The sequence below is a fragment of the Chanodichthys erythropterus genome, chromosome 19 (assembly GCF_024489055.1).
Source record: "Chanodichthys erythropterus isolate Z2021 chromosome 19, ASM2448905v1, whole genome shotgun sequence".
NCBI classification, from domain to species: domain Eukaryota; kingdom Metazoa; phylum Chordata; class Actinopteri; order Cypriniformes; family Xenocyprididae; genus Chanodichthys; species Chanodichthys erythropterus.
In genome coordinates, this window is record NC_090239.1 from 13,288,585 (window position 1) to 13,310,408 (window position 21,824).

Below are 21,824 nucleotides of genomic sequence, written 5' to 3' on the forward strand. Positions count from 1 at the left end.
CTGGGCTTAACGGGTTCTACATATTGTAGAGGTGCTATATAGCACCTCAACCACCCCAAAGTATCACTGAAGAACCAAAATGTGTGTGTATATATATATATATATATATATATATATATATATATATGTGTGTGTGTGTGTGTGTGTGTGTTTTAAATTTTTTTTTAAAGAATAAGCACATTTTTCAACAAACATTTATACTAAATTGTGTGCTCCATACATTACAGAAAATGAATACTCCAATGTGTTATGATATTCACAATATTGTTTTATGAGGATAGATCATTTGAAAACATGATTATGATTTACTGTATATTAAATATAATATTCTGCTGTTTCCTACCATTTCGTAGAGAAATGAAACAAATAATGACACTCAATCAGTGCATGTTCCAGTTTATTATTTACAGAAGAATTTTTGACACAATATGCATTCATTTTAAATGTTCTTTTTTTTCTTTCTTTCTTTACAGTATCTTGTTGCTATGACAAAATATCTCTACCTCATTATTGTCCTCTTAGCTCTTTAATAGATTTGGCGAGTTGTCACATTGTCCCTGTGGAGGTTAGTCCTGTATGGTCAAGGAGCCATATTCACAAAGTTTTATCCCCTGAGTTATTTAAGAATATCACAAAAAAGTCACACACCAAACTACAGGGCAAAAGAGAGACCATATACTTTGCGCATCCAGAAAAGCATTCAGTTGGCTAATTTGCCTTTGCATGAGAAAAACATTGTCTTGAGGAGCAAGGAAACAGCTATAGCTCTTTAAATAACTCCTGAGCGAATCTTTGTGAATAGTGGCTGAAGTTTAACTTCTACTCTGCATGTTCGGGGACAAGGGTGCAAGACAAGCTATATATGGAAACTGTGCGTTTGTGCAGAAATGGATTGTCTTTAGCTGCGACTTTCCACGTCTGCACACAACCCATTAAAAATGTTTTTCTACATGTTCCAGTTTTGCACCATATTTCAACATAATATGCTGAAATGGTGAAGTGGTTATCTTGTGAAAAGAAATTCAAAAAACAAGCTGTGTCTTTGGTTGTATTGATGGTATTTCAGTTTATCCACACCCGTTTTTTAGTCTTTCATGGAATATTTAATGGCGACATCATAGACGACTCATATTTACAACATCCATGAGGGTATTTTCCAGAATATTAACGGTTACCACATAAAATTAGACGACCAATTGGATGAAACCTCCTCCACCCAGTTATTTGACAGACAGCGTACAGCTTCTCATTTTGCTCTTCGCTATATTTGGCTTTGTAATTTTGCACATGTGCACCAGCGATGACTTCTTTGTGCCACTTTCCCATTTTAGTTCCTCTGTATTTGGGTTAGTAGCATATCCAGTGCCCTCAATTTAATAAAGTCTGCAGAATCAGGGAAAGTCGCAAAAAGAAGACTTTTAAACATAGTATATGGTACACCTGGAAGAATAGGGAATAGTAAGATAGTTACCTAATTCAACTGGGTGGCTTTGTAACAATACAAATCTTTAATTAGCAGTTCCAGTGTTTTTCTTTTAATCTTCAGCAATCCATTTACTCTTATCGGAGCTTGCAAAATGCATATCTATATTATATAGCTGAATTTACAGGTTAATACATATAACTGGCTTTAAATACAGGTAAACATTTACAGTACATTTAAAAAAACAACAACTGATAAAACCAATCGCACTCTGTGATGTGATCAAAAGAATATATTATTTTGTCAAAGCAATTTTTCTGAAGTAATTTACATCAAAAAGATCAAAAACCATCCTACAGAAATCACAGTATTACTGTCTTTAGAAGCAACAGTAACTGGTGTTTTGTCAGTGGTTGGTAAAACTGTTTGCCCAGAGCTGCAATCATTTTGTATATTATGAGCAGAAATTCTTTAAGAATGTCTTTATAGGGAAGAAAAAAATCTTCCCTTTTTGTACAGCCAAACACCCCGGAAGACAAACAAAATAGATGTGATTGTTAATTTACAGATAATTACAATTAATCCTTTTTTGTTAAAGGGAAGTCCTGCCAAACTAAGATATATATAAGGGCAAAACCCTGGAGTATTAAAAAATAAATTATATCTATAAGGTTTTTTGCCTTAGTGTTAGTAATATTGGTAAAGGTAAACTGGATATTAAGTGCTTATATAAAGTGCTGAAATTCAAATGACGCAGCCATTGTGTCTAATATTCCCTCATATTCATCCTGTATAGTTCCCTCATATAACTCGGTTCTCTTTAATATGGCCCACAAAGTACATTCTGTGACCACGCCGAAGGGTAAATAATGCAAATAATCATGGGAACAGTAGCTAAAAGCTTAAATGAGAGCCTTAATATTGCAATATGTTTCTTTTGGAGAGTGAGTTTGGTTTTATGTATGTAATTTCTGATGATGTTCAAAATAGAAAGTTACCAATTTCAAGAAAGTAGTGTTAAAAAGAAGTGAGATATAGAGATATATGAGCCTTTCACACCATATTTGAGCTGTGTTGTTTATCATTGATATCCGTTTCACTTAAATTGTGAGACTGGCCACAGCTGCATTGCCTACATTCTGTCTGAAGGCACCCAGCTAAAAATACCGGGAGCAAAGAATGAATGTAACTGCGGAACAACGGAAGGTCATGGTGTGGCTGTGGGTGTCAGATCTTGCTGTTCTCCAGGTGCGAGTCAATGTGCTTGATCAAGGCATCATCAGGGTAACCAACAGGGAAGATTAGCTGGCACAACGGGCAGCTCCTGACGTCACCCTCCTCCTCGGTCTCCATCCACAGCTGTAAAGGGCACAGTGATTTGTTTGACAGCCATAATGTTTAAAATCCACCAATAAAATTGTACAATAAAGGTGAAATGTGTATTTTATTCAATGTTAAAATATCTTCCTTCCCAGCTTGATTGGCACAAACAAAAGATTGATTTCCCTGAAATGGGTAAACAATTGCTGCATCCCAATACGCATATATCCACCCTAAATAGTATTTAAAATTAGAAAATGTGTGTCCCAAATCGTAGTGTTGAAATGAGTATTCCAAAGATACCTGGATGGTCTACTTAGAATCCAAAGTGCAGATCTGTGCACATTCTAATGGCTAATATTGCCCACAACTTATTACGCGTTGGATTCGATTAGAACTACAAACATGAATAAAAAGTGTTAAAAACTACAAACATGGCAGATTTGTGAGAGTGATCATTAAGCAGAGCGGTTTCAGATAAAGAGGTTTGAGTGATTAAATGTAATTCACATTATATTTCATCTGCAACAGCATTGTTAACTTTTATAATGATGTGTTTGGTCATTAAGTTTAAAATGCATCATTATGCAAACATGAGAAGTGTTCTCCGCATGACAGGCCCATGACTGGCAGATCAATGTGCAACTACATTTCTCTAGGAAATGGTAGGAAATAAAATTGAATTGTGACAAGATGATTGACAGGGCAGTTTAAACCATTACAAGTTGCACATAACTAAAGACGCAATTACGACTAATTATACTACGGGGCTGTCAAATGCTCGAATCTGATTAGTTGAGCAACGTTCTAAGGTGTGCAATTATTTTCAGGGAAACGCAGGTCTTGACCTCATTACAGTTCCATATCACTTCGCCAAATGATTCTAATTATTTCAAAAGGTCCTTACTTACAGCCTATAACAGCAAAAGAAACAAAACTCACAACGACACTGACCGAGCAAATAAATGTAGTAAACTATAAGATGAAAACGACAAATTAGTGTCATGGCTTTTGCCACAAAATACGTTTTATTGGGTCCTGAAAACGCACACTCTCTCTTTCTCTCTCGCTCTGTCTCTATCTTTCAAATGTACACACTGTATAACATTAGTATGGACTCACACTAACACAGAAACGTTTTGTCACCGCTGCTCTGACGAATTAATAAGTAAAATGACTCACCAGCGAGGTAATAACTGTGCGATTCTTGAAGTAGATAAACTTATAGTTTCGTTTCGCTATTAGTAGAGACAATGCTGCCGTGAAAGAGGCACAGTCACTCAGGTAGGCTAATTCACATATGCTCATTCTCTCTCTCTCTCTCTCTCTCAAGTGCGTTTATAACTATATCAATAGTATTTTTCTGCTATCAAGGCTCAATCCTTCGTTACAAGTTCTGAAATGACGTTTTGGAATTAGCAACGGAGGCTTGGGATGAGATGCGTAAGAAATTAGTCCCACACACAAGAGTGTTTTAGGGACAAAAAACTGACAAATACACCACTGAAACAGTGTATTGAGTTGTGGTAACCGTAGTATAAGCAGAATAATTGACTCCGGGCCATTGAATTCTTAGAAAATAATGCACACCCGCTTCGCAACGTGGAAGCATTACCACCTCGGGTGTGCATTATTTTCTAAGAATTCAATGGCCTGTCGTCAATAATTCCTTACGTAGCCTAGTATGTCCCAAAGCTTGCGTACTCTTCTGATACACATTCATAAGTGTGTACTTTTTCTTCACAAAAACAGTACATACTTTCGGGTATAGTATAAGTTGGTGAAATGGGCAGCAGCAAATGTCTCTCTGTGGAACTTTCAAGACATTTCAGTGTTTATTAGAGCAGCCAGAAAGTGAACATCATCACTTCTAATTAAATGTAATTGGCCACACCCCACATGAAGTTGAATTGGAAATTGGAGGTTTTTCCCTGAATTACAGAAAGTTGACAAACAATGGCATTCTGGGAAATCAATTTTTAAAGTATATGTAAATTTAAAAACAAATTTAAGTGACATTTCAAACTAAGCCAAAGCATTATGAATTTTGATTATGAATATTGCAGGAATCCATTCTAAAAACATAAATTTGTAATTCTGTTTGGTTACGCAAATGGTGCAGAAATTACACACTTCACCTTTATGTTGTTCTCAACATAGGCTCATTGGAAAAATGTGCCTCTACCTAAACCCCAAAACCATACCTATGCATAAAGTAGTGGCAGTAAAATACCAACAACTTTTATTCCTTTTCACACAGATTATGATTACAGGGGCAGATTATCAATTAATATCAATTCATTTTACGTTGTACTTTGCACAATAATGTGTTATGATCTCAAAACACTTTGCATGGTTTGTAAATTGATACATTGTAATGTTTGCATCACATAACCAGCACCATGTGTCTGGCTTTTTTGACATAGTAAACTTGCTCAGTAGCTCACCTGGTACATAACTGCGCTTGCAATGCGTCACGAAACGTGCAAGAAGCAATGTAATATCATTTTGCAGAAATGTTGCCACAGGCACGTTTTTCCAATGACCCTGGGTTGGTTATTCTGGCCACTGATTTACTACTCACGTTGATGGATGGCCACGACTGGGCGTGCTCTGCATGCAGGTATCCAGGTGGGTGGCAGCTTAGGGTGTTGGGACGGGAAGGAATGGGGAAAGCTGAACAAGAGGCGGGGCCTCTGCTGCTCGATGAGGGGCTCGACACCCCCAGTGTTCGCGGTGGACTGATGGGATGAGGGCAGGACCACTCCTCCTCATCCTCTGATGACTGCGGAGGCTGTGGGGAAGAATGCAGAGGTGCTGGACTGGGCTGAGGCTCGAAATGCAAGTGGGACACATCCGAGTGGTGGAAGGACAGCTCCCTGGACAGCCGTGGAGATTCAGCCAATCCCCCATCACCTCCAACCCCAGACTGAGAGCCCTGTCTTTGAACTAACATGTGCTGGCTTCCTCCATGTTGCTGTTGTTGTTGCTGCTGCTGCTGCTGCTGTTGCTGCTGCTGCTTGTGGTAGCTGTCGACATATGGTCGAGGTTTCGGCAGGGTGGACACCGGGTCCAGAGTGAACCGTGGCGGCCGTTGATAAGCCGACGGATCGGCTACTTCAGAGTAACTGCGTCTTCCCTGGAAACTGGCCCTCAGGTGGTGCGAAGTGGGCCTGCAAGAATAGGATGCGGGGCCGTCGCTGAGCTCAGGCAGAGGTGAGCGACGGTGCATGTCTGGAGAGAGACGCTGCAGGATAGGGGAGCGCCGCTGGGGCACAGGGGAGTGACGCTGTTGGATGGGGGAATGACGCTGCTGGATAGGGGAATGCCGCTGCGGAACGGGCGAATGCCTCTGGTGAGGGACAGGAGAGTGGCGCTGAACTAGAAGATGAACACAAAAGTGAAAAAAAAGCTCTATAGATTAAATATAAATAGTAAGACATGACATGTTGAAACATACGTTGGATAAATACTCCTTAAAGTCAGCATGAGATGAAATTTCACCCTACTATTTTCTAAATCCATGTTATTGATTTGCATATGTTTTATTTTTGACTTTCTTTTTTACCTCATAACAATCTTTAATGAAAATGTAACTCGATCTTCTGGTCAAAAGACAAGACTAATCCTATATTCATCTACCTCCATTATGGAGTGTGACGCCCAGTCAACAACTGATTAATAGAAGTCACCATCCTAATTTTTTTTTTTTAATAATAATATATTACACTTACATGCATGCCACAATACAGAAGAAAAGATCTGTTTTTACTTCCATTTCATCGCCAATATAAAAAATAATGAAGAGGAGACAAAAAATGTGCAACATGAGGATATTTAAGCAACTTCAATTAAAGCATACTATTGCTATATACTAGGGGTTTAGCGATACCTTCATGTCACTATTCGATACATATCACGATACTGAACTCACGATACGATATTATTGTGATACTCCAAAACATATGGTAAAAGGTTAACAAAAATGTACTGTTGATTAAAATGCTAAATTTGATATCATATTGGGGGTGGAAATGCATAGGCTTAGTGCTGGTAAGGACAATGGTGACACCAGAGTAAAAATATTCATGATTATGAAGCTGAAAAAACGTCTCAGTTACATAGGTAACCCTCGTTCCCTGAAGGAGGGAACGGAGACGTACGTCGGACAGACCGATGAATAGGAATCTCGCCAGAGAGGCCAATCTACTTTGAGTGTAACTAAACGAGCCAATGCATATTGGCATGCAATCATATGCATCAGCTGCTTGCCTCGCAGCGCGGGTATATAATGAGCAGCAGGTGCGTTGCATCTTCAGGTTTTCGCTGAGGAGCTGAACCCAGCAGGCAGCAGCATCAGCAGGACAACGCCTGTGGCGACGGGACGTACGTCTCCGTTCCCTCCTTCAGGGAACGAGGGTTACCTATGTAACCGAGACGTTCTCATTCAGTCGGTCACGTTCGACGTATGTCGGACAGACCGACGAATAGGAATCCCTACCAAAGCGCCACAGGAGCTGCCCTCTTCCAGCGCTCTGTTGTGAGCCACCTGAACCCCCTTGCCTAAGGACGGTGGGACCGAGCTCACACAGAGATGGTCGATCACTGGTGTTCTCAAAACCCACTCAGTGAGACAATTGGATAACGCTGGGAAAGCGTAGCCTTACATGAGATAAGGAACGCTGCGGAAGCCATATCCTTCCCCGAAGGAGTTATATCGATAAGTACATATGGACTAACCTTGTAGGTTGTACAACATATGGAAGAACTGGGGTGACTCCACTCGGTGAGAGATGGGTTCTCCCAGAGGGAAAGACACGGGCTTCGTTTAGGAGCAGCCGTGGAAAAACCCATATGGGATCCCCGTAGGGTCACACATATGGAACCCAGCCTAAATCCGGTTCTCAAGGATACAACGGAGTATAGGCCTGGCGCCAGACGCTCCGCCACGTCGGCTGCAGAGGGGTAACCGGAGGACTCAACAGGGTCTGCCCGTAGGGACTCTCTGGAGAATAGAACGCGCATGTAGCGCAGCAAGCCGACACTAAGCCGGGGCCTCTCCGTGCCTCTGACCTGAGGCGAGAACACGGGAGGAGACCGGCTCGACACGAAGGCTATAGTATCTAGTGAACGTGTTAGGTGTCGCCCAGCCCGCAGCTCTACAAATGTCTGTTAGCGAGGCGCCACGAGCCAGCGCCCAGGAGGATGCTACACCTCTCGTGGAGTGAGCATGCAACCTGAGCGGGCAGGGCACGCCCTGAGCTTGATAAGCCAGGGCGATGGCATCCACTATCCAGTGGGCCATCCTCTGCTTGGAGACAGCCTTTCCCTTCTGCTGGCCTCCGTAACAGACAAAGAGCTGGTCTGAGGTCCTGAAGCTTCAGGTTCTGTCTATGTACAGTCGCAAGGCGCGAACTGGACAGAGCAAAGCCAGGGCTGGGTCTGCCTCCTCCGAGGGCAGCGCTTGCAGGCTCACCACCTGATCCCTGAAGGGAGTGGTAGGAACCTTGGGCACATAGCCAGGCCGGGGTCTCAGTACCACGTGGCTGTCACCCGGCCCGAACTCTAGGCACGATTCGTCGACCGAAAATGACTGCAGGTCCCCTACCCTCTTGATGGAGGCCAATGCCACCAGCAGCAAAGTCTTCATAGACAGAATCTTTGTCAGTCTGCTGACAGCAAAGGCTCAAAGGGAGCAATCTGGAGTGCTCTCAGCACCAGAGTAAGGTCCCAAGAGGGTATGGAGGGGGGACGAGGAAGATTTAACCGTCTCGCCCCCCTAAGGAACCTGATGACCAGGTCGTGCTGACCAACAGATTTGCCCTCTATGTGGTCGTGGTAAGCGGAAATGGCAGCAGTATGGACTTAGAGGGTGGAGGGGGACAGCCTACGCTCCAACCCCTGCTGCAAGAAGGAAAGCACGACACCGATCGAGCATCTTCGGGGGTCTTCTCGGCGAGAAGAGCACCACTCGACGAACAGGTTCCACTTCGAGGTGTAAGCACGTCTCGTAGACAGTGCACGTGCCGAAGTGATGGTGTTAAGTACCTCAGGGGGTAAGTCACGTCCCGTCCAGGGACCAGACATGGAGTTTCCAGAGGTCTGGACGCGGGTGCCAAAGAGTGCCCCGTCTCTGAGAAAGGAGGTCCTTCCTCAGAGGGATGGGCCAGGGAGGGGCTGTCGCGAGGAGTGAGAGTTCTGGTAACCAGGTCTGGTTGGGCCAGTAAGGCGCACCTAACAAGACCTGCTCCTCGTCCTCCCTGACTTTGCACAGGGTCTGTGCAAGTAGGCTCACTGGGGGAAACGCATATTTGTGCAGGCCCCGGGGCCAGCTGTGAGCCAGTGCATCTGTCCCGAGTGTCCCCTCGGTCAGAGAGTAAAACAACTGGCAGTGGGAGGTTTCTGGTGAGGCAAACAGGTCTACCTGAGCCTCTCCGAATTCTCTCCAGATCAGCTGAACCACCTGGGGGTGGAGTCGCCACTCTCCTGGCAGCGCAGCTAGTGATAGCTCGTCGGCCACACGGTTGAGCACACCGGGAACATGAATGGCGCGAAGCCCATCTCGGGACTTTGCCGTGAAGCCAGTGCTGAAGCGGTCTCATATGAAGCAGACCGAGCGGTGTTACAGCCGCTGCAGCCGCCATATGCCCCAGGAGCCTCTGAAAGAACTTCAGTGGGACCGCTGTCCTGCCGTTAAACGTATTCAGGCAGTTCAACACCGACCGAGCACGTTCCTCTGTGAGGCACGCTATCTGTTCGACCGAATCCAACTCCATACCGAGAAAAGAGATCCTCTGCACTGGGGCGAGTTTGCTCTTTTCCCAGTTGGCCCTTAAGTCCCAACTGTCTGAGGTGACTGAGCACCAAGTCCCTGTGTTCGCACAACTGATCCCGGGACTGAATGAGCCAGTCGTCTAGATAGTTGAGAATGCGAACACCCTGTTCTCTCATGGGAACAAGGGCTCCCTCCACGACTTTCGTGAAGACGCGGGGAGACAGGGCCAGCCCGAAGGGTAGGACTCTGTACTGATATGCTCGACCTTCGAACGCGAATCTCAGGAATGGCCTGTGTCGCGGAAGAATCGAAACATGGAAGTACGCGTCCTTCAGGTCGATCGCTGCAAACCAATCTCGGGGATGGATGCACTCGAAAAATGCGTTTCTGCGTGAGCATTTTGAACGGTAGCTTGTGGAGGCTCCAATTCAAAACTCGCAGGTCCAAGATTGGTCGTAACCCGCCGCTTTTCTTGGGTACAATGAAGTAGGGGCTGTAGAACCCCGACCTCAAATCGGCTGGAGGGACCGGCTCTATCGCGTCCTTCGCCAGTAGGAGTGCGATCTCCGCACGCAGAACAGGGGCATCGGCATCTTTCACTGTAGTGTAGAGGATGCCCCTGAACTTGGGGGGGGCGCCGGGTGAACTGAATCGCATAGCCAAGCCTGATGGTCCGAAGGAGCCAGCGAGACGGACTGGGGAGCGCTAGCCAGGCTCCCAGAGACCGCGCAAGCGGCACCAAGGGGAACATAAAAGGGAAACAAAAGATTCTCCACCCGGCCCTCCTCCGGGGGAAGGAGCGGTGCGGTCACCACCTCCTGAAGAGCAGTCCCATCCATCTCCGGGTCGCCCGTCCTAGGGCCGCTTGGACTTGGCCTTGACACCCTTCTTCTTAGGGGGTGGCTGGACGGGCTGGGCACCCCACCCGCGACCGGCTCCACGATGCCGCTTGGATGGAGGCTGCTGCTGCTGGGAGGTGGGAGCGGGGGCGGCTGCAGGGAGGCGCCCTCGGCGACGGGCAGTTTGAGGTGCTGCCAGCGGTGGAGGTGCAGCAGCTGACCGCCTCGGCAGGATGTGACTGATGGCCTCTGACTGCTTTTGTACAGCCGAGAACTGTTGGGCAAAGTTCTCGACCGCGTCGCCGAAAAGGCCGGTCTGGGACACGGGAGAATTAAGAAACCTGACCTTGTCGGTATCCCTCATGTCCGCGAGACACAGCCAGAGATGGCGTTCCTGGACCACCATGGTGGACATCGCACGACCCACTGACCGCGCCGTAACCTTCGTCGCTCGAAGCGCGAGGTCCGTCGCGGCACAAAGTTCTCGCAGAACTTGCGGATCATGACTACCCTCGTGCAGGTCCTTCAGTGCCTTGGCCTGATGGACCTGCAACAACGCCATAGCGTGTAAGGCGGAAGCGGCTTCCCCACAGGCCTGATAAGCCCTGCCGGTAAGATCCGACGAGTACTTACAGGCCCGGGAAGGGAGAGACGGCTCCCCCCGCCAGGTGGAGTTAGGGCACAGTTGCATAGCAACGGCCCGTTCCACAGGGGGGATGCGCGTATAACCCTTAGCCGCTCCACCATCAAGGGTGGTGAGGGAGGAGGACCCACCGACATGGCTTCGGGCAGTAAAAGGTGCCGTCCACGTGCCAGTGAGCTCTTCATGGGGAAGAAAGGCACTGGGGTGGGGGGCTGAGAACCAGCCCTTGCCACCCCGAGATACCAATCATCCAACCTCGAGGGCTCGGGACACGGTGGAGGATTCCACACGAGCCCGACCCTGTTGGCGGCCCGGGAAAGCATAGCCATCATTTCCGGGTCTGAATCGGGCACAGTTGTCACTCCCGAGGGAGGCAGCTGCGCCGAATCGTCATCCCCAGAAGCGTCAGGCTCACCCTCCGATGCAGCGATCGACATCCGGTCGTCTTGGGGAGCTCCGAAGGATACGGATGGTACACACCTCTGGGGTGGTCCACCGCGTTCCCCTGGCAGCTCTACTGGCTGCGGAGTGCAAGAGGGGTGAGGGTTCCTAGGGGGTTGGTTCCCCGAAGGAAACGCGCTCACCGTGATCCTCAAGTCACCAGCCCCGCCGCCCGAAGCAACCCTCTGAGGAGGATTAGAACGAGGCGTCGGGACCGGGACTCCACCCCTTTGCAGGGAGTGGAGTCTCGACCGCAACTCCGCGACGGTCATCTTCCCACAATGGGTACATGACTCGTCCACAAACGCCGCCTCAGCGTGCCTTAAGCCCAAGCACGCGATACAGCGTTGGTGACCATCCCGAGGCGCCAGGTAACGACCGCATCCAGAAACACACAAGTAGAACGACATCTTTAAAAAGACGCGAACTACTCGTGTAAGCTCTTTCAAGGACTGACTCTTTTAGGTGCTGAAGCACGCAGGGGAAAGACCGCTGCAGCACAGACAGGGAAATGTGCAGCCTGTCGTGTGCACTCTCCTTGAAGGCGCTCTCTTACCAGCTGTAATAACAGCTTTTTAGCGCTCTAGGCGCACCGTTTCACCAGCCGTGAGAGCGGCCTTCACGCTGACTACAGCTTTTTTGCTCAAAATAAAAGGCAAAGAAAAATAAATGAGAAATCGGCCCCGCTGCTGCGCTGTCCGCCTGCACCGCAACCAAGAGACGTCTCGAAGAGCTGACTCGTTCACCACACTCGTGCTTTCAGTAGCTTTCTTCAGTGTTGCAGAAGTTTGGCTCCGAAGCGAAAAGCTGAAGATGCAACGCACCTGCTGCTCATTATATACCCGCGCTGCGAGGCAAGCAGCTGATGCATATGATTGCATGCCAATGTGCATTGGTTCGTTTAATTACACTCTAAGTAGATTGGCCTCTCTGGCGAGATTCCTATTCGTCGGTCTGTCCGACGTACGTCGAACGTGACCGACTGAATGGGAACAATTATTTTAGACGAATATGCTTGCACTGTGTCACTGACTAGATATATTTAAAAAAATGTAAGCCATTATTATAATATAGGCCAGAATACATTATATTCAAAATTATATATATAGTAGTTTAATGTAATACTGACACTAAGACTCTGTAAACTTGAATTTTTTTCCTCACACAGTAATTTTCATTTTGCGTGAACTATACGCAATACATATTGTCACTATCCACGATACATATTGTTGCATTTTTTGTATCACAATATATTGTGATACTATATATTGCAACACCCCTATTATATACTATTACTATTGCGAAAATATGCAGTTTTTTGAACAATAAAAGTATAGAATGTATTTGACAATTTCAAATAATTCAGTCATAGTCAATAATGTCAAGAATTGACCTACATGCACGAGCTGATGAGTTAACTAAACACATCCTACACATGAGATTAATCAAATTTTTATACACAACATATACTAGTCAGAATACACAAGTCACATTGTGATTACGCACTTTCAATAACAACTCACTAAAATATGGGAAATTACATGAAGTTTCTGTTAAATTTACATGGTTAAATTCATATATATAAATTGTATGAATATTTGGTTAAACGAAAGGTGGCACAGTTCCTTTTATTACCGGAAGAATATCTTGAAAGGCAGTGTAAAGAACACAGTCTCTAATGGACAGATAGACGTCTGTAATGACTTCCTCTTTCCCCTCACATTTCCTCTTTGAGATATTTCCATATTGTTTTCCTGTGCATTCACCCCAGCACCTGTGGTAGGCTACTTCTACAAAAATTCTGACTAGCAACGGGCACACAAGATCTTGTACAGAAGATGCATCTGCCTCTCAATAAGAAGTCTAACGTGCATATACTGAACTTCCTGCAATCGTGAGATTGCAATCAGCTATTTAGAGAAATCAGTCTATCTATGAATCAGTAGGGTTTTTTTCCCTCTCTATCCGCTTCTGCTTTTTTGGTCTGGTTTCCTATATCAAATGGGTTTTTGTGGTTGAGTGCAGAGGTGCTAAAAAGATAAGAGGGGAGTTGTTTATGTTCTCAGACTTTAAAGAAGACACTCAGTGTAAGAGGCGATCAAAACGTCAGCAAAAATATTCCTTGTGGAATACAGCGAGAGCAAACAAGCATGAAGTGCTAAAAAAAGCACAATTTCACAAGTTTCACAAATTGATTCAATTAAAAAAGAGGTTAATTAAAGTATGAAAATATGATTATTTGCTAAATCAGGTCTTAACACTACATGGAAAAACGTTTGAGCATCAGTAAGGTTAGATTGGCAGTCTCAAATCATCCCGAAAGACTTAATTGAGTGCATGGGTGCCACATATGGGAATATATTGGGAAAAACTTTTTGAGAAATTAAATTAGTGATTTCCTCTTTGCTGCCGTTTAAATGGGCTTCATCCAATTTTTGGATCTTGCACCCCATCAAGCCACTTAATTCATTCCACAGCAGACTCTGTAAACTACTTTACTGATGGCATCCCGTAACACTGCCACATTTAAAAAAAAAAAAAAAAAAAGGACCTCTTTCTACTGTACATAAGATAGACAAAACTGTAATTACAAGTTGTCTATGTAATGTTGGCTGTATAGAATATAGAACTGTGTAAAATATAATTATAGTTGTTCAAATCTATATGTGACCCATGCTGGCAAAATGAGTCGGAATGCGCACAGGCTAATTACAAGCTACAGGCAAAACAAGTCAAAAATGTTGATTTTGGTCGAATTTCAGGTTTTCACAAAAATTGGTTAATTAAGCCCTCGTCTAGTGATCCAAATGCTTCAAATAGAAAAATGCAGTTTTTCTCTGCTCGAGTCTCAACGACTTCCGCTTCCCTCAGCACAACTTTGGTATTGTTTTAAAGCACAACATTACAAATTTGTAAATATTCATAGCGTATTTTTGATGGCATGAGTCTGAACCAATGAAATGTGATTTTCAAACTCACGCTGATGTGAACAAATTGATCTTACTCGTGCTGACTGACAGATCCGAAGCCTGCGAGCAAAGACGGCGCGATCTAGATATACACATATACACAGGTTTACAGTACTTCAAAATATTGAAGTAAATATTAAAAAAAAGTTGAATATGTATATTTTTTTCTATAGATAGCTGGTTTTGAGGAAGTGTGTGCCAAATTAGGTGTTATTAACAGGGATTTTGTTTTGGAACCTTCAGAAACTTTAAAGGTGCCCTCAAATGAAAAATTTAATTTATCTTGGCATAGTTAAATAACAAGAGTTCAGTACATGGAAATGACATACAGTGAATCTCAAACTCTATTGTTTCCTCCTTCTTATATAAATTTCATTTGTTTAAAAGACCTTCGAAGAACAGGCGAATCTCAACATAACACCGACTTTTACGTAACAGTCGGGGTGTACGCCCCAATATTTGCATATGCCAGCCCATGTTCAAGGCATTACACAAGGGCAGCCAGTATTAATGTCTGAATCTGTGCACAGCTGAATTATCAGACTATAGGTAAGCAAACAAGAACAATAGCGAAAAATGGCAGATGGAGCAATAATAACTGACATGATCCATGATATCATGATTTTTTTAGTGATATTTGTAAATTGTCTTTCTAAATGTTTCGTTAGCATGTTGCTAATGTACTGTTAAATGTGGTTAAAGTTACCATCGTTTCTTACTGTATTCACGGAGACAAGAGCCGTCGTTATTTTCATTTTTAAACACTTGCAGTCTTTATAATTAATAAACACAACTTCATTCTTTATAAATCTCTCCAACAGTGTAGCATTAGCCGTTAGCCACAGAGGACAGCCTCAAATTCATTCAGAATCAATGTAAACAATATAACAGTATACAATACTCACATAATCTGACGCATGCATGCTGCATGCATGACGAACACTTTGTAAAGATCCATTTGAGGGTTATATTAGCTGTGTAAACTTTGTTTAGGCACTGTTTAAGGCAAGCGCGAGCTCCGCGGGTGGAGAGCACGAGATTTAAAGGGGCTGCACAGCATAAATCGGCTCATATTTAATGATGCCCCAAAATAGGCAGTTAAAAAAATTTATAAAAAAAAAAATCTATGTGGTATTTTCAGTTGAAACTTCATGGACACATTCAGGGGACACCTTAGACTTATATTACATCTTGTAAAAAAACGTTCGATGGCACCTTTAACTCGATTTTTCACAAAATTGACTGTGAAAATAATATCTAATTTTTGAAAATTTGTTCATTGTACTCCTTTTGCCAGCATGGGTCACATACGTCTATGAATGAATGTATAAAATGGATGCCATATGGCGATCCTCGTCCTCGCACCTGGACTCGCAGGCTCCTGTGAGGCCTTCCGCAATATCTCGGTCTGTTTCGAGGTCAGAGCCTGTAACTTGCCCAACTCCTCTGTTAGCTCAGTATAGGCCAAAGCCAGATTGACTCTGTAGAGAGAACAGGAGAAAGAGATAATGAGAAAGAGTTTTAGTATTATAACCACCCTTGAATCAAGTTTAACCAGTTTCTAAATGCCCTGAAACGTCATCACTGCCATATTATTGCTATGTAAATTAGACTCACACTGTAAATTGCACTTATTTACAAAACTAAACATTATTTACCAAGTGCAATAAACATCATGCTATTACCGCCTGCTAACCAGCTGAGATGGAACTGCACTGGATCTAAACTGCACATTGCTGCATAACTGAAAATGACAATAAAAATATATAAGCACTATTTCCTCAGCACATAAAAGGAATAATAAGATGACATGCTTCAGAACATAACATTGGTTGACAATTATGTTTATGACAGTTGGTAACACTATTTAACTGCGATGTGTCGCTCCACCAGTGAGAACATAACGCATGACTGAGAAAAACAGCGAAAACAGAAAACAGTGTAGTTTCAAATCATCTGACTCTGTAGTCACTCACCATGACAACCAAATTTCTAAAAAGCCTCAGTCATCACAAAAATTGGCAAATGATTTCCTATATAACTGTGCTAGTCTCTCGTATCACTCCATTCGGTCTATAGCGGCCTATCACTTCATACATTATAAACTAAATTTAACTCATAATCAATATTGAATGACCATTTATTTATTTATTTAAATGACAAATACTCATTTATTAAGCAATCAGTCTGTCATTATCAATAAATAAATGGAATAAAATAAATCAGGGTTGGTTTATTTTGCAGTAATGACTGGCCAAATGTACATTACCTCTTGCAAACCTTTTGATAAATTGATACTCATTTAACAAAAATTTGATCAGCTACTGTATTGAAATTATCTTGTTTACTATAAAGATAACTGAGTCAAATACTAAATAAACCTGACACAGATGAGTGATACATTTGTGATAATCATCAAAAAGTAAGTTTTATGGTAAAACATGGCAGCTAACTTTGATGCAAGGAAACAGAAACAGTCATCAGATGCACTTTATCTGATTTGGCACTGACCAAATTCACAAAAACCTCTGGAGCTTTATTATAAAAAGACTCATCGTTTTGAAGATGGTGTCAGATATATCAGGAGAGACATTTCAGTTTTACACTTCAGAGGGCACGTGAGACCACTCACTTTTTTAAACCTGCTTACATTCGCATGAATTTGAGAACCACAGAGAAGTATATGGTACATTTAACCATCATGCTGTTTGAATTTGTACTTCATGAGTGCCATTTTTCATATTTATAATGATTAAAAAATAAAAAAGCTAATCTAATCTTCACTGCAAATTTGTAAACAATTTCAAAAGCTTTTAAGGTCTACTACCACTTTGACTATGTTATGTCACTTTACGGCATATTTTAATTAATTGCACATGACAATAATGACTAAAAATAAAAATAAAATGTATGAAGAGGGTAAAACACGCAAGAAGGGGCCAAAACTAATGATGAAGTTCAATGGATTTTATTAAGATGAATAAAATGAGTCAGCTGCCACCAAAGCGGTCTGGTGCAAGGTCACATCTAGTCAATTTTCTCTCTCGGTTAGTGGAGGACTAAAGCTCTCTGCCTCATTCTCAGTCCGCCACCCCCCCCCCGCCTCCGACACACACACATACAAATGCAAATTGCCATATGGCCCAAAGATATCTGAATAAGAGAGATCCAGCAGCATAGTTGCATAATAATGCCTTGTATCTGTTTATATTGAGACTACTTAATACCAAATAACAAGCCTCAGTATAGGCAAAGTATTGGATACCCAGCTTTAATTCGTATTCACAGACCACAGATCAAAAGAAACCACAGGCCAGTCGGTTTTAACCAGCTCACACCACCACCAGTGATCTGCAAAGTTTTCATCTGTTGCTGGCCATTGAGCCATAGCATTGGATATTCTTACCGTTCTGCTCATTGTGTCCTTCATTTGGCCCTCTGGACTCATCCAGAGCATCCAGTCAGGCTTGGTAGCCATGCTACTTAGCGGTAGTGAGTTGCCTTTCTCTTCCATCATTACAGACGCATGAGCAACAACTCAACTCTCCAAGTGTCATCCTCATTTGATAGACACTATCTATCAAAGAGGTATTTACAGCAGATTTAGATGATGTGCAACACTTTTTTTCTCACCTCCACACGCGCTCGCTCACACACACACACACACACACACACACACACACACACACACACACACACACACACACACACACACACACACACACACACACACACACACGCACACACACACGCATACAAAATCTACAGTATGAATCTTATGAAGCTGCCTATGAAAGCATCACCTCTTGGACTGTGAACTGAAAATGTTTTTTTCCCTATTAACATATGAAATAAACAAAAGTCAGTCTATCTATCTATCTATCTATCTATCTATCTATAATATAATAGATGTAATATATGTAAAGGTATAATCACAACCCTTGAAGTATGAAAAAGTGCTTTTGTTGAGCAGCTGCAGTACTATTAAGTACAAAAAGAAAAAAAAGAAAAAAAAAGTTTGAGTGGGAGGATGTGTATGCGTATGTGTATATTTGTGAATATTGATGATGATGATCTAGTGTGGGAGGAATGGGTATGTGGGCTGCTTGAGCGATGTCTGACCTTTGCTCTGAAACTAGCATGTATAATATTCATCTTCTTTATACTAACAAATGTCAGCTCTATGTATTTATCTTCTATTTTTCAGCAAAACTTCAATTTAAAGCAGCCATATAACTTAATCAACCCACACTGCAGATAATAAATACTCTGTAATCAGGAACAAATAAGGACATTGCCCCAAAGAGAATTATTAAAAATAATGGCAAAACATCCATCTCAACCCTTCGAATCAATATCTTTGGGTAAATAAGGCATTACCTGATATCAAATCAAACAAGAAAGTCAGCAAATATAAGCTAATTGCCAGCTATCTTTGATACACACCACCCACCCATATACTGTATATACTCTCTGGTATATAAAGTGGCATGTAGGGACACCACCTTTTTATGCATAAAGACCATTTTAACTGTTAGTCGACGATGCAATTTTTTTTTTAACCCATAGCAGCTAAGTAAATTTAGCTGACAATGCATCAATATTACCTAAATGTATCTATATTCAATTTCAAATATTTATTACAAACTAGATCAATGCTAAAAGTTAACATTAAAATCTAAAGTTTATTCTTAAAAAAGAAAAAACATATAAAACACACATATAAGAAAAAATTAGGGTTTCCAATTTCAATTAAATTTACCAGAATATTGTGGAATTTCTTCAAACTAAGATCTTATTTGCATCTCTTTTAGAATCGGTGGCTAAGAAAATGAAAACAAATCTAGCTTTTTTTCCCCCAATAAACCCCTCCATCAGAAAACAACACAAAACATCAAAAACTACCAGCATAAGAATGTCTGAGTAACTGCAAGTAAGATTTTGGCCGTTTTCTGTTAAATCACGACTTTTACAAGAACCATCAGTTCAAACAGAGAGGGGGAGTAGAGTGTGAAACTGTGAGGTGCAAAGAGACGTAGGCATTACTGTGACCTTCCTTTCCAAGATTCCCCATTTCACTTAAACACAGGTTAGTTTCAGTGCACCTGTATTCTTTTCAACATCAGTTAGACTATTAGACTATTAGACTAGTATAGACCATTTCTGTGTGATTGTGAAAGTGATCTGGAGGCTTGCCAATAGCTATATTGCCCTCTACTGGCCAACACATTTAAAGGAAACTAGCCATGCAATTGCAGCAAATAACAGAGCAGCAAAATCGAATGAAATACATTTACAAAAGCAGTAACTTTAATGTTAATATTCACAGCTGTGGTCTTTTAATCAAGGAAGAAGCCACTTACTGTTCATCTCCAACTTTCTTTATCCACTCCACATCACACTGTCCACATGTTGAGCTCACCTCCTGTGCAAAAGAGAGTCATATTAGGCTTCATACTTTCTGTATATTACCTATGTGCAATATGAACTATGTGTGAATGTGAAATTCATGTTCAAGAGTTTGGGGTCGGTAAGATTTCTTAAAAATGCTTTTGAAAAGTCCTTTATACTCACCAAGGATGCATTTATTTGATCATAAATTCAGTTAAAACAGTAATATTGTGACATATTATTACAATTTAAATTACATTTATGTTTTTAATATACTTTAGAATGTAATTTATTCTTGTGATGGCAAAGCTGAATTTTCAGCATCATTACTCCAGTCTTCAGTGTCACATGATCCTTCAGAAATCCTTCTAATATGCTGATTTGCTGCTCAAGAAACATTTCTTCTTCTTATATTTATAAAACACTTTTGTTGATTAATATTTTTGTGCAATGTAATGCATCCTTGATAAATAAAAGTATTCATTTCAATTCCAGGTTTATGAAAGCATGAAAGATCACGTCAATGCTAGATCTGAGACAAAATTCAAAGGCAAAATTCAGCTATATGCTATAATTGAAAGTAAAAATTTTTTAATTGAATTTTGATTGTTTTAATATTACTTATGAGTTTTCTTTGAATCTAAGAATAGTTGAGACAAAACTGCCTTGTTACAGCACAGATCAGTCAAAGAGACTTGCGTCTCTTGGAAAAAAAAGGTTCTTATATAGAACCTTAAAGGGTTCTGTCAGGCACTTCATATATAGATCCTATTAGGCGTTTCCATCGTAGGATCCTTTTATGGATTTAGTTTAAAAAAAATTCATTTGGTTTTAAGCAGCTTGTAAACATACTTTATCACTAGAAAAAATTGACATTTCTCTTTATTTAGACCCTTTTGGGCATAAGGGGTTATTTAAAATTGAGTCAAGAACCCTATATGGTTCTATAAAGAACCCCATTGAAGACTGTGATTTTGGTCAAAACTCAATTTTAACATTATGTCAGTTCTTATGTCAGTCTTTAAGCATGTGCATGTCACTGACCCTCTGTCTCTGGTTGCTTTGCAATTCTCTCAGCTCTTCCCGTAATCTCTCGCATTCCGCTTTTAGCTCCTCCTCCCTCTGACACGCCCCCTGAGCCTCGTGCCGTGCCCCCTCTAGCTCCGCCTCCAGGCGCTGTAATTTGAGGTCAGAGAGGGTGTCCAGACTTCGGGAGCTCTGTAGGGTCATGGGGCAGTCTAGCACTTGGGATGGACAATTATTATGATTAGATAAGCCAAGTATTGCATCAGTGAATAAAAATCAACATCCGTCATGTGCCTTTTACTGCTAGAACAGCAGAATATGTAGCCTTTAAGGGGATAGTTATCCTATGATTTACTCACCATTAAGACATCCTAGGTGTATATGACTACCTTTTTTAAGATGAACACAATTGGAAATATATTTAAAAATATCCTGGCTCTTCCAAGCATTATAATGGTAGTGAATGGGGGGCGTATTTTCCATCCATCATAAATATAATCTATATGGCTCCAGGGGTTTAATAAAGGACTTGTGAAGTGATGGGTTTTTGTAAGAAAAATTTCCATATTTAAATCTTTATAAAGTAAAATAACTAGCTTCCGCCAGACGACCGTACACATACTGCACAAGTTGACTTGCGCCAAATGAGTAACCCCTGAAGTGATGTATGACGCAGGATGTAGGAGTAGCATAAGCTTGGACACCTCTCTCGGTTTAAACAAATATGGCTGGGCAACAAACTCAAGCTCCTCTTCTCTTATATTGAAATCCTCTGACATTTCTCTTTAAAATTTCTTGTTTTAGACTTCTATTCATGAGTTTTGTTTTGCTCCTCTGTGCTTTTGTGTTCGTCATAGCGTCATGTGTGGGGTCAGGGCCGCAAATCGATGCGAACGACCGTCTGCTGGAAGCTATTTATTTTACTTTATAAAGTTTTAAATATGGATTTTTTTCTTACAAAAACCCATTGCTTCAGAAGGCCTTTTTTAAACTCCCT

General features: G+C 42.1%; 1 protein-coding gene across 6 annotated transcripts in view; it reads right to left on the reverse strand.

Annotated features, from left to right (window-relative positions):
• Positions 1-395: 395 nt before the first annotated feature.
• The window catches only part of tbkbp1 (TBK1 binding protein 1), a 64,358-nt gene continuing 42,929 nt past the window's right edge, over positions 396-21,824 (reverse strand). For 5 of the 6 annotated variants that reach the window (XM_067369247.1, XM_067369246.1, XM_067369249.1 and 2 more), the window contains 5 exons: positions 20,846-21,045; positions 19,774-19,835; positions 15,776-15,891; positions 5,328-6,124; positions 396-2,782 (listed from right to left, as the gene is read on the reverse strand). In XM_067369247.1, coding sequence (XP_067225348.1) covers positions 2,651-2,782; positions 5,328-6,124; positions 15,776-15,891; positions 19,774-19,835; positions 20,846-21,045 — 1,307 coding nt within the window. In that variant the 3' untranslated portion in view covers positions 396-2,650. Of the gene's footprint in view, positions 2,783-5,190; positions 6,125-15,775; positions 15,892-19,773; positions 19,836-20,845; positions 21,046-21,824 lie in introns of all 6 variants that reach the window. The other variant, XR_010892637.1, reaches the window with a different exon arrangement.